Below are 13681 nucleotides of genomic sequence, written 5' to 3'. Positions count from 1 at the left end.
CAGCTAGAGTTCTTAAATGAGGCTGTTTAAATGACAACAAAACCTCCAACGTGCCCGATTAAATGATAGCAAGGACTCGAACATGGCCAATTAAATAACAAGTCACTTTTTCGTCATGTTTGTAAAGGAAAATAATTACTATGACTGATTTATCATTTTTAAAAATTAAGTAACTATTTTGTTATTAAAATCAAAATTGAGTGAGTATTTAATGTACTTTACCCTAAAATGAATAGGGTTAAAAGAAATTTAGTTGAATAAATGGGGGGGGGGGGGGGGTTTACAGAAACAAATTTCAAATTTCAAATAATAATGGGTATCATCACAAATTTACTTATTTTGCAGTTGTAATAAGGGTGAAGTGGTATGAGGAAGGGATAAAGTAGGATTATTAGAGTAGCATTTAACTGTTGTTCTGTTTTGCCTCCAGGCTTATAAAGCCCACCTCGACTTCCAAATCGGCTCCCACAATTACTCCATTTTCCTTTCTTTGAGGTTAAAGCAACCATGTCGGCAACTCCAACCCAGAAATCCTCCAACGTCAACCAGGAGGAACTCCAAAAAGTCTTCAACCAGTTCGACGCCAACAGGGACGGCAAGATCTCGGTGACGGAGCTCCGCGATGTGTTGAAATCAATGGGCTCCAGCATCACTGAGGAAGAACTCAAACGTGTCTTGGAAGACATCGACACCGACAAAGACGGCTTCATCAACCTCTCCGAGTTCTCCTCTCTCTTCCGGTCTTCATCCGATGAAGTCACCGCCGCCTTGGAGCTGCGCGACGCCTTCGATTTGTACGACCAGGACAAGAACGGCCTGATTTCGACGAGCGAGTTGCACCTGGTTCTGAATCAGCTAGGGATGAAGTGTTCGGTTGATGATTGTGTTAGGATGATCAAGTCCGTAGATTCAGACGGTGATGGCAATGTCAATTTCGAGGAGTTCCAGAAGATGATGAGTGCTTCCTTGGCGACTAATGGCAAAGGATCTAAGGCGTAGGATTCATAAATTTTTAATTGATTGAAAGAAAGGTAAGGCTTAGGCTTAGACCCTTAGGGCTGTGTTGTTTGTGTTTTGTTTCTTCATAAATAATTTCTTCATAACATATGAAATTGCCGTCTTCTTGAATTATTCTAAACTTCATGGAATCAAATAAAAAAATTGATTACGCTTACAATTACCCAGGGTGGGTTTCTTTTTATTTTCATTTTGCCTGCAATTTTGCTGTTTTTACATTTAGCCCCTACCAACCACCAACCCTTGGATTTAGGAGAAATAGTCTGGCTGTAACCAAATCAGATAAATCTTTAATTCAAACAGTACGCTAAATGTTTGAACATTTTGTCACCAATTCAAATTTCATCATATTTCTTTTCAATTTTATAATTTGGCTGTTGGGTACCGATTATAATTTATAAATTTTAAATTAATAATAGTAAAATTATATTTTACTTCTTAAAAATAATAAAATTTAATTTAAACTTTTAAAAATTATAAAATATAAACTATTAAAATAAAAAATTATATTTTTATTTTTTAAAATATAAAATTTAGTTCTGATCTTAATTTTTTTTCTAATTTCGTAATTTAGGATATTTTCTTCGATTGGAAATAAAGATTGTTAAAGACTCGTGTCAACTTTTATAGAACACAAATAATGTTTAGCATTTGCGAAGACAAGTAGGAATTTGTAAGAAGTGAAAAGGACACATAAAAGAAATTATTATTTCTATATTAAAGTGTAAAATAATTCATTCCAAATTGAAATTACAAACAAAGAAAATTAGACGGAAAAATAAATTAGTTTAAATTTTTGTATTTTAAAAAAAATTTTAACTCTACCAAAGTAATGAAGGAATAAAATTTATTTTTATTTCAATTTTTTTCTTTTCAAACACACCAATATATTGATATTTCTATGGTTTTGTTTTTCTATTCTTTCAATTTTCATTTTTTTCTTTCATTTCATTAAGGGTGAGTTTGTTAAATTAAAATTTAAGTATTGAAAAGTTAAATATTAAGTTTTTATTGTTCAATTTTATAAGTGTTGAATTTATGTTAAAAATTGTTCCGTAGATTAATAAATATAATTATATTGTTTGATAAAAGTAAATATAAAATTTTAAAAGATTATTTTAGATATTTTTGAATGAAAGATAAATTGGTAATTTGAATATGTCTTTTTTAAATTATTTTAAATTTTAATAAAATAAAATTAACTTCATATTTTTTACATTAAGTGATAAACAAGTACTTACCTACTTGTCTTTCTCAACACTTTTTTTAAATTTTATGCCATATAAATTTAAATTGATTATCAATCATATTTAAAATTTTAAGTGTTAGAAAATTTTCACTTTAATTGAAATAAAATATTTCAATGCTTTATTGGAGACACCTAAATAAAGCTTTAGAATATCGTAGGTAAAAAGTAAGAGAAATAAAATGGATAGGAAATAAATTTTTAATGGACTTGGCAAGGAAAAATAAGAAGAAAGATATTTTTTCATCCCAGGGTATAAAACAAAATTTTCATCTTAATTTACAAAACAAATTCATTAATTAAATTTAAACTTAAAAACATTTTTTTAACTTTTCAATTTTACAAAACATTTTTTTAAAACAATGAAGACATTTTTTTATTTTCTAATTTTTATACGTTTTCATTTTCATTTTAAAAATTTTAATCAAATATATGTATCTTTCAATGTTTTTAATTGTCCAAAAATAAAAATGAAAATCATCTTTATTTCCTAAATTCTAACCTCTAAATTTTTCATATTTCCACCAATCATATCTTCCGGTTTTCCCATCTTCCTTTATTATCTTTGATGTGACTTGATCAATCAATCATAGTCTTTTATTTTTATCTTTTAACAACAATTATTAATTTAAAAAATCTCATAAGATTTCACTATAATAAAATATTATCTTAAAGGTTACAAAATTTTATAAGAAATATTTTATGAACTTAAACTATTTAAGGAATTTTTCCTAGATCATTTTCTTTTATTCATTTATTATTATTATTATTATTATTATTATTATTTGTTTTCTTTCCTTATTGGAAGGCAATTGAGTAACTTTTCATCTTTATTGAAATATGAACTTAAGTAAATCTTAGACAAATCTTTTCCTCTATCTTCATTAAGAGTAAATTACACTCAAGGTCATGAAATTATAAGTATTTTGGTCACTGAATTTTAAAAATTACAAAATAATTATTAAATTATTTGAAAATTTTATTTAGGTCATTAAACAATTCAAATCGTTGTTTATAACCTTCTCTATTCGCACTTTCTGTACCAAAATCAAAAGCTCTATTTTTCTTCTTTTCTATAGTTTAATTTTTTTTCATAAACAAACTTTGAATATCACAAATTTATAAGCTAAAATTTAAACAATTTTTTCTCAAAACCAAACAACAATAATAACTTTACTTTATGATATAAATAACAAATGTTAATATCAAAGTACACATTTTGCCATCTATACCATAATTACAATATTTAATTTTTAAAATGTGAATTTGACACCTACAAATGATTAAGAGATTATAAGTAATGTTTATAGTTATACTATAATGTAATATTAAATTTTGTAACTGTATTTATTATTATTATTAATATTATAGAATCTAAAGAAAACCAAACCATAAGATATAAGAAAAATCTCAAGTTAATAAGTTTACCCAATAAATATACGAGATAATGGTAAACAAATCCTCTTATACTTTATCAGAATTTTTAATATGTTACCTATATTTTTAATTTGTCTGATTTAGTACTTCAACTTTTTCTTTGTCTAATCTTTTGATACCCCTAACAACATTAATTTCTGTCAATTTTTACACGTGGGCCAATGAATAGACGTCACATGATAAGGTATGCCAAGTCTAAATTGATAAATGGAAGAAAGGAGGACTTGCAAATAATTTTACCTTTTTTGTTCTTTTCTTTTCAACATTTTTTTTTTTGTTATAGAAACATATTTTGCCTTCTTTACTCATTTTCAATGGTAAAAGCTTCGAGGATTACATAAACTCAATTCTTAAATGTTATAATAGCCTGAATGGTTCAGGTAGAGATTCAAATCCATTATCAAAGATGAATCCTTGATTTGATTTATCATCAAGAGAACCAAACTCCCTCCAATCATCATTATTTTTTGTCTTTCAATTTCTACTCCACTAAAAACCATTGCCATCGAGCTTGAATCCATCGCCAAACTTGGAGGAGGCAGTTGTGTTGGGCACTTGCCACATTACCAATAATTTGCAACTGATCTTTACAAGTAACAACTTCCTCTTGTCTCATAATCATCATCAACGACAACAAGCTCGGAGAGAATGATTATATATCAATGAAATCGGGAGAAAAAAAAGATTTATTTTTTAAATTTAGTTTTGATGAGAGAAAAGATTATTTAGGGGATGTCGTTAAAGTTCATCGTGGAAGAGAAGAAAACGAAAAAAGAAGAGTGGAAGAGAAAAAAAATAAAATAAAAATAAAGATGTTGAAAGTGGAGAATAAAAAAAGAAAAAACTCTATGCAAATCCTATTTTGATTGTTTAGGTTTTTTCTTTAGTTCATAGTGACAGATGACATTCATTTGTTAGCCACGTGTCAAAAATTGACAGAATTTAATGCAGACAACTGAGAGTTAAAAAGTATAAAATCAAATAAATTAAAAGCATATGTACAAGACTAAAAGGTTTATTAAAATAAAGGAAGATTTTTCATCTTTATCCCTAAATATATTTGTTGAACATAAATCTCGTCCCATACAAAGCTTCAGCGCAAAGAAGCAACTCGATTATTGAAGTTAAGTTGAAAAATACATATTATAACCTCACAATTATAAATAAAAAGTTTTCCTTCCTTTCTTCTACCTTATGCAATTTGAAGTGAAGTGGCTTTCACGCAAAAACACACAAAAAGCATAAGAGAGAGATAGAGAGAGTAAAGTATCTATTCTATAACTTACAGCTATTCCAGCTTAAAAGTAAAGTTGTATTAGCTAGAGGCACCTAACCTAGCAAGCTTATGGCGTTAGGTTTATTATTTGTGATGGATTGATTCATATTATAATTTTTGAAAATTTAATTTTTATTTTCTTAGAATTTGTGATCATCTTTGTTGCAAATACACTACTGAAATTGTTAGCATTGATAAAAAAAATTAAATGTAAATAAATAAATAATCATTATGTCACGAAAAAATTATTGTCTTAGAAGTAAATTCACTCTGATTGGTGTAATCGTATAGTAGACATCACCTCTCAAAATTAACATAGTACTTCAATATTTATACACTTAAATAAAGACATATGTAACATAATTGAAATTGCTCTTCTAAAAAAAGAATCGGAAAAACTGAAAAGGAATAGGTGAATTGTGGGAGAAAAGATTGTTGTTTTCCTTACTCTGTAAAATGATGAGAATGGTCTATTATTTATAGAATTTTATGAAGGGGAAAAATAGCAAATACACGTAGTAACAGAAAATATGTTTTTAGATTTTCTATAACAATTGAAAATATTCTAAAAATAATTAAAAGGAAGAAAAAATAAAAAAATTTATCAAAAAAAAAAACACGCCCAATACATATCGTAAACCATGTTAACACGGATACAAGTTGAATGGCGGCGGCGTGTATATTAAACTTTTAGTCTCAACTACTCAATAAAAATAAAAGGTAATATTATATTTAAATCTTCTTAGAATTATTTTTACAATCAAGATTACGAACAAACTTTTCTAATAATTTCATATTTAAAATTAAAACTTGAATTATTTTTATAACAGTGTATCTAACATTTATTAATAAAACTTTTGATAACTTATAAATGGTGGGATTAATGGTTATGGTATTTAGGGGACCCCTTCCCATTGAATGTTAATTATGATCTCCGTTAATCTCTCGTCACGTGATCAGTTTTTAGCCACAAATCCTGTCGACTAAACTTTGCTTTTTTTCTTCTTTTTTTTGCCTATAATCATAATTGTAGACTAAATGTTAGCATTTTTTCAAGGACGAGGGCTGCTAAACCTACTTAATTGCTTGGTTTGCACTGCCTATGCTTTTGACAATCACATGCCAAAAAGTAAAGTAAATACGCGTAAGTTTCAAACTGATTTGTATTGATCTAAATATAATTCAATAAAAGTGTAATAATTAAAATAGTAATTATTCTTTTATAATTTTAAAGAATTATAATTTTAAAAATATGTTTGGCTAACAAAATACAATTATATACCGTAATTTTTTATATTATATTTAGTATCACAAATTATTATTGCACATTTACACAATTTATATTTTAAAAATATTTGTATAATAAATATAACTTCTAAGCTAGTAACAAAAATTAAATCAAATCATTATATGTATTCTCCGCTATTTTCAAGCTCATGTTTGCTGAGTGTAGGTTTGCTTCAAATCAGAAATATTTTCGCAAAATTACTAGTGGATTAATTTCGTAATTTCTCTAAACTTCTAAGCCAAGTTGTAAATAAGAAAAATATCTCTAAAAATTTTCTAAAATAATTTTTTCAGAGAATTTTCTTTCTATAACTTTCTCTCGAATTTAAGTGTGTGAAAAATAATGACCCAAGCCCTCTTTATATAAGGACAATTTAGAGAGTTTAACTATTATTAAACTTAATCACTTTAATCGTAAATTAATATAATACTTATTCAGATAAATATTAGATTAGATTTAATATTAAATATATTAATTAATAGAATATTTACCTACAAGATAAATATTAAATATTAAGATAATCACTTTAATATTAAATTAATAAAATACTATCGGGATGAGTATTAAATTAAATTTAATATTAAATTTATTAAAATAATATTATTTTTGGAATAGTTAATTTGAAATCGAATTGTTCAGTAAAGCCCCAGTAGGAGTGTAATTCTTTTACTGCTCAACTGTTGAGGGACCACCCATTGGCCACCGAAATGTCATCGTCGCAACCGCTGACGCCATCGTGTCTGGTAGTGGCATCACAGGTACGACATTCTCCTGGCACCCTGAATCGGTTCGACTATTGTTGGTTCGATCCAGGCCAGTGACAGCTCGACCAATCCAGACCTGCCATCGGTTGAACTGTCTGTTCAGATTCACATACCAGGCCAAAAATATCATATTGATTTCAATTAATTTGATTAATTTAATTTTAATTTATCAAAATTAATTTTTTCAAAAATCACTAAGACTTTCTAAATTAATTTTTCAAGAACATTCTTTAATCAGAATTTTTTAGTTGAACAATTCTCACGATTGCTTAATTTAATTCCATATCGAATAAATCTACTCAATTAAATTATTTCCAAAGTCGTAGAATTTTCTTCTAATTCAAATGCAGTTTGATCGAGCTTTTGTTGAGCTAGCGGATGGACCAATCAGACATATATAATTAGGCTTGAGTAATTGCAATTATGTCCAGAAGTATCATTCCAATATTTCGCAATTTACTTAATAATAGAGCCAACCCACAAGAAGTATCATAATTGAAAACTCCTTATTGTATACTTTTTACGAAAGCAATTCATCCAACTGCTTTGTCCAATGACATCGTCATGTGTGTGTTATCCTGATATGATATCATTGATTCCTTTAAGTTAAATTCGTTCACTCAATACAATCCTATTTTATTTCATTGCCACCATCGTGTCTTCTTAATGATTAATATGATCATTGTCAACAAATGACTGTGATAAATTGCTCGTTCAAAAACAAGCAACCCGTGGCCACGCTCTATATTTATCAACTCACACAATACCAACGAGAGGATATCATTAAATTTTTAATCCAACTATGAATTCCATTGTTGCTAGTAAAGCCATGCTATACATAAGTCATGTACCCAACATATTGGCTATGGGCTCAATCATCTTTAGAGCACAAGCCTCCACTTATATCAAAGTACATGATTTACATACGCATTGTCAATGATAAACTCAAGATTTAGGTAAATCACACCATGAATGTCATGAGTGAATTAATTCACAAACAGATTCAGAATTAATTCATCTTGGGTCTAGTCCAATGTATCATTCTTCCAATGAATGCATCTATATCTCTACCCGTTGAGTCAACTACTCCAATAGCCAAGACTAGCCATCTCCCCAATTGGAATTGTAGACGACATAATAATCCTTCTGAGTATTTGAACCAAATGCTCACATTGATTCTTTTACAGGATTACAAACTCATTTAAATTATCTACTAAAGTAAGTTTTCTTTCTTGCAATATAATATAAATATTCTTACAGTGCCATTTACTATCGATTTAAACTTAGACAACCAATGAGCTAATATTTGATTGTCATAGTTTCGTGAGAGTGAAAGAGTTGTTGCCACGCTAATAGCTAGTAAAAATCAGAAGAGGCCAAAGGTGGAGGAAATCACCCAGGATACCGAGGGTAGTGACCATCGACAGTTGACTTGTCGTAGGTTTAGGATAGGGCCTGCTCCCATAAGAGCCATCACTCTTACTGCTCTTGCCCTACCTCTTGTTCCTGCCTTTCCTCCTACTTCAATTACACTAGTAGAGTCTGCCAACTTTGTAGACTGGCTAGTTTACTTCTCAGATCCACTAGTGTCTATACTCACACCAGAGATAATATGCCCAATTCAACTAGATACCTCTCTTGGTTTCTTACACATTAACACCTCATCTAGCAAAGTGAGTAAAATCTTCCATTGGCAAATCTGATAAGGCCAGACCAATATCCTTTCTCTCTCAAAGCCATCCAATGACAACAGAATAGCATCTTTCCTCAGCTGGTGAAAGAGGCTTTCATCTCTACGCCAATCCAATAGGGAAGCACTGAAGAAATACAAAGAAGACACTAGGCAAAATCTCATAGAGGCCTTACCCATACTATGACCCAACCTGGCCCTTCATGCCTAAGTTGCTGTGGGTCCTCTCAATCTGAGTCAAGTGGACTTCAATTACTTACAGAAGGTTACCATTGATGCCCGAAGCTTTGATGTCTATAACCTTGAGGTTGAAGATTAGAAGAAATTTTATAGAGAATAAAGACAATCAACAAACTTCTTTATCTCTAAAGAACCAGAAATAGAAGAGGAAAATTTGGAGGATTCTGATGCTCCTGAATAAGTCCCTCAAGAATGTCCCCCACCAAAAGGAGTTCCGTTGAACCTACCGACTAGTCTACAGTGGAGGGAAATTGAAGACCTTTCTTTCTTTTATTAAATTTCTATGTTCGATTTTGTATTGTCTTCCTTCTCTTATCAATAAAACTATCTTCTTTCTTTCCAACTGGACTCATCTTCTTCAATATTAACAGCGTACCAAAATATACGTCATTACAAAATATTTTAACATACTTGAGAGACTAAGCTAGGCCCGACGTATCATGCATACAGGATTGACTCTATCTCAATTTCAAGAGAATCGTCTAAACTGAAAGCTCTAATACTAATTAACTTATAATGTCCTATATGCGCCCTCAACCCTATCTGATTAACCGAATTTGGATCTTAGGCATTACCACGCTATTACAAACACATGCTTAACTTACTTTTAACATTTACAGATAATGATTACTTAACTACAAATTTCAAACTAAAATACATGAGTAAATACAATGAGTAGATATAGATACAACACAAGGTAATTAAACTATAATGATATCCAAATTGAAAGCCCAATTTATTATAGGTACACCAATTTATTTCTAAGGAGTACTATAGTCTTTGACCATGCCGCCAACTTGCTCTATATGCATCCCTTTTTGTTCATATTAATGAATTGATCATTTTATTATCTTTCCTTTTGTTGTCCTCATGTTCATATTAATAAATTGATCCTCTATCTCTCTTTTATCTTTTTGTTTCATTATCATTTCTCTTCATTAAGCAATTTTTAACACATCGATCTTATGATAAGATAACTGTGAACATATCTTAGGAACTCTACCAGATTCAACGTATTATGCATACAGGGCTTCTTCATCTTCGTAACCCAAAAACCAATTGAACCAAGTTCTGATACAAAAATTATAACACCTTTAACCTGATGTGATTAACCAAATCTGAATCTTAGGCATTACCACGCTATTACAAACACAAGCTTAACCTACTTTTAACGTTTACAAATAGTGCAACTTACTTAACTACAAATTTCAAACTAAAATACATGAGTAAATACAGATACAACATGAGATGATTAAACTACAATGATATCCAAATTAAAACCCCAGTTTATTACAAGTACCCCAATTTATTTCTAAGGAGTACTATAGTCTTTGACCACACCGCCAACTTGCTTTGTATACATCCCTTTTTGTTTTCATATTTATGAATCGTTCTTTTTATTGTCTTTCCTTTTATTGTCCTCTATCTCAAATAACATCATTTTTTGTTCATGTTAATGAATTGATCATTTATCTCTCTTTTATATTTTTGTTTTATTATCATTTCTTTACATCAAGCAATTTTTAACACATCGATCTCATGATAAGATAATTGTGAACATACTTGAGGAACTCTATCAGGTTCGGTGTATTATGCATACAGGGCTTTTCTATCTTTATAACCTAAAAATCAATTGATGATACGATCCACCTCGAGGTGAGTCGAGTCGTGTGCGAGTTTGCCCGATCGTCTACAAAGAAGTATCGCTCAGATTGTTCAAAGGATGTTTTAAGTGAATAATGGCAGAAGCTGTAACAGTCCGATTTAGGGCCAAAATGGAACAGTGGTTTCGAAACCACGAATCTGAGGTTGAAAATTTTATGATTGGGTGTTTAATTTGATGTTTAGGACTAAATTGAAATAGGTGAAAAATGTGTGTTCTAGTTCATAAAGTATTTGATTGAAACGGGGGTTTTAAGTAGAGGTCCTTAAATGGAAATTAGACCATTATACTTTATATGGATAAAAATGGGCATGAATAGGACAAAATTTTAAAGAAACGCCTTAAGGGTATTTTTGTCATTTGGTAATTAAAAGAAATAAAATGGGAAAAATAAGCTAAAATTTTGTCCATCCATCTTCTTCCTTGGTCGAAACTTGTATGTTCACCATAGCTAGGGTTTTTTCCAAGCTTTCAAGCTCAATAGTAAGTGCATTCAAGCCCCGTTTTTAATGTTCTTTACATTTTTGAAATCCTCGTAGCTCAATCTACCTATTTCTACCATTATTTCGAGTTAGGGTTTATGTTTAAAAATTTACCCATGAATTATATGCATGTATTTTGGTGTTTGATGGTAGAATATGAATGTTTGAAGTTAGGAGAACGATCTTTTCTAAGCGATTTTTAGCGAAAACAAGCAAAACAGCATAATCGGTAAAAATACCTAATGTTCATAAGTACATGTTAGAGTGAGAATTTGATATTGTCATAGAAGAGAAAAATGTTCAGAATGTCATAAAACATAAGAATAAGGTCTAAAATTAAATTTCTGAGTCTAGGGACAAAATCATAATTTTGTAAAAGTTAGGGGGCAAAAATGTAATTTTTCCATAATGTGATTTTTGGATTGAAATAGATAGTATGAGTGTTAAAAGAGCTAAATGTGTTATTATAGATCAAGAAAGGCATGGAATCGACCTCGAACGGAGGAAGGAAAAGATTTTGGACTAAATTGCAAAATTTCTATATTAGGCACCGAGGTAAGTTTGTATGTAAATAATACATTATCTTTATTTACATTTTTATATTTCAGCATATTTTATAGAGTTTAGCTGATTTTGAATCATAATCGACTATTGGAAAAATGGAAATAAGTATTAGAAAGTGAAATACTTCCTGGTTGAACCTTCGGAATCGAAAGATACAGATGGTATGCAGCTAGGTCACATGTATGGTGCTAAGTGCACATCATGTGTACAAGAGAGCTACGAGATACTATGTGGTAGCTAGGTCACATGTGTGATACGGGATGTATACCATGTAGACAAGAGAGCTACGGGATAAATGTAGCTAGGTCGCATGTGTGGTTCCAGGTGAAGGACACCATGTAGATAAGAGATCTACGAGATAAAGTGGCTAGGTCAAATGGGTGGTACTAAGTGTTCATGTTCACCATGTGTACAAGAGAGCCGAACGATGTGATGGGTGGAACTACGTGCTGAAACCACCAAGCACCGGGACTCGATACGAAGTGTTCAACGGGAAAATCGACTAAATGAAATTTTGTATGACCTTGTACTGATAAGTGTAAGTATATACATGTGTAACGTATGAGTAATAAGCTCGATCTGTGATTGGAAGTTGGAAAAATTGTTAAGAATAAGCAATGAATGCAACTAAAATGTGAAAGATCAAAATTGATAATAAAACTGTTTGGATAGTCGTAGTGACGTGAATTTGAAAAATCACCAAAAATAGTATGAATTTAATTAGAGGCTGAATGAGATATTAAATTAAAGCTTAATGAGTCTAATTTCATGTAAAAGAAACATAGAAAGTAAAGGTGTGACAACCCTAAAGTGACCCTAGTCAGAAAGCGGTTTCGGGACCGCTAAACCGAGTCACCAAATTATTTGAATATGATAATTATTGTCTAAAATATGTGAATATGAATGTGTGAAAGTTTTAAGCTTTGATTTAGTTAATTGCATGTGAATTTAGTTAATAGGACTTATGTGTGACACTTTTGAAATGTGATAGGTTAATCTATAAGGATCTATTAGTGCATGTAATCAAAGGGGTGGACTTGCATGTCAATTTCCCCCATTTAATTAGTAGTGGCCGGCCATGACAATAAGGGTGGACAAAGTGTGATGGGTAAAACATGTCATAAACATGTTGTGTTAATGGTTTATGTTAGAAATGATAAAATAAGGAGCATGGTAATAAAATAATGAAAAGGAAAATGATGAAGAAAAAAAAGAAAAAAAAGTTCTCATCTTTGTGAACTTGGCGAATAGAAGAAAGAAAGAGAGGAAAAGAGCTTGGAGAAAATCGGCTATGGTGGTTCACTAGGCTAAGGTATGTTGATGTTGTTCCATGAGATTCATGCATATTTTTAGTTGTTAGCTTGAGTTCTACCTATCCCATGGTCTAAATCTTTGCTATGAGATGGAGATGATATTCGGCCATGGGTGTTGCCTTCTTGGTTGGTGGTTGATGTTGTGGTGATGAGACATGAAGATGAGCTAAGTTTCGGCTAAGGTGGACTTGTGTTGATGTCATTTGCATGCTAAGTGTGAAGCTTTGTAATGATACATGTGATGGTGATTGATGACTCTTGGATTTTCTTTTTAGCATTTTTGAGTTAGACATTAAGTTCTTTGTTTAACCCATGACCAAAATTGAAATGGTATGGTGTCTTGATGCATTCGGCCATGGTAGGAAGTAGATGAGAATTGATAGTAAGGTGAAGTGCAAATATTAGTATTTGATTATTAGTGTATATATGTGTATTAGCTTAGTTTTGAACTTGAAACGAAATGGTATGTAGTCAATACAAGTAACCATATTTGTAGGAAGTATTAAGCATATAATCGGCCTCAACATAGACATGCATATTCGCCACATGAGGTAGATTGGTGTTTCATGTATTCGGTTAGAGGCAAGCATATTGATGCTTTTATCTTGGCTTAGATAATCGGCTAAAAGAGAGTGTGGGCTAATATGTTGAGTTGATTCATGATTTCATATATATGTGACTCTAATGTCTAATGTATATAT

General features: G+C 30.5%; 1 protein-coding gene across 1 annotated transcript; it reads left to right on the top strand.

Moving 5' to 3' along the window:
* Window positions 1–273: 273 nt before the first annotated feature.
* On the top strand, window positions 274–1177 carry LOC108480933 (probable calcium-binding protein CML27). The gene has a single exon (XM_017784084.2). It carries the CDS (start codon window positions 508–510, stop codon window positions 997–999), a length of 492 nt encoding a protein of 163 aa, XP_017639573.1. The 5' UTR covers window positions 274–507; the 3' UTR covers window positions 1000–1177.
* Window positions 1178–13681: the final 12504 nt, after the last annotated feature.

This window comes from Gossypium arboreum, chromosome 3, assembly GCF_025698485.1.
Source record: "Gossypium arboreum isolate Shixiya-1 chromosome 3, ASM2569848v2, whole genome shotgun sequence".
Classification (NCBI taxonomy): domain Eukaryota; kingdom Viridiplantae; phylum Streptophyta; class Magnoliopsida; order Malvales; family Malvaceae; genus Gossypium; species Gossypium arboreum.
Note: the sequence above shows the minus strand (reverse complement) of the source record. Positions and strands in the feature narration are given on the sequence as shown.

What these genes read in the sequence shown, in the direction of transcription:
- LOC108480933 (XM_017784084.2), top strand. Translation starts at nt 508, where the DNA reads ATGTCGGCAACTCCAACCCAGAAATCCTCCAACGTCAACCAGGAGGAA.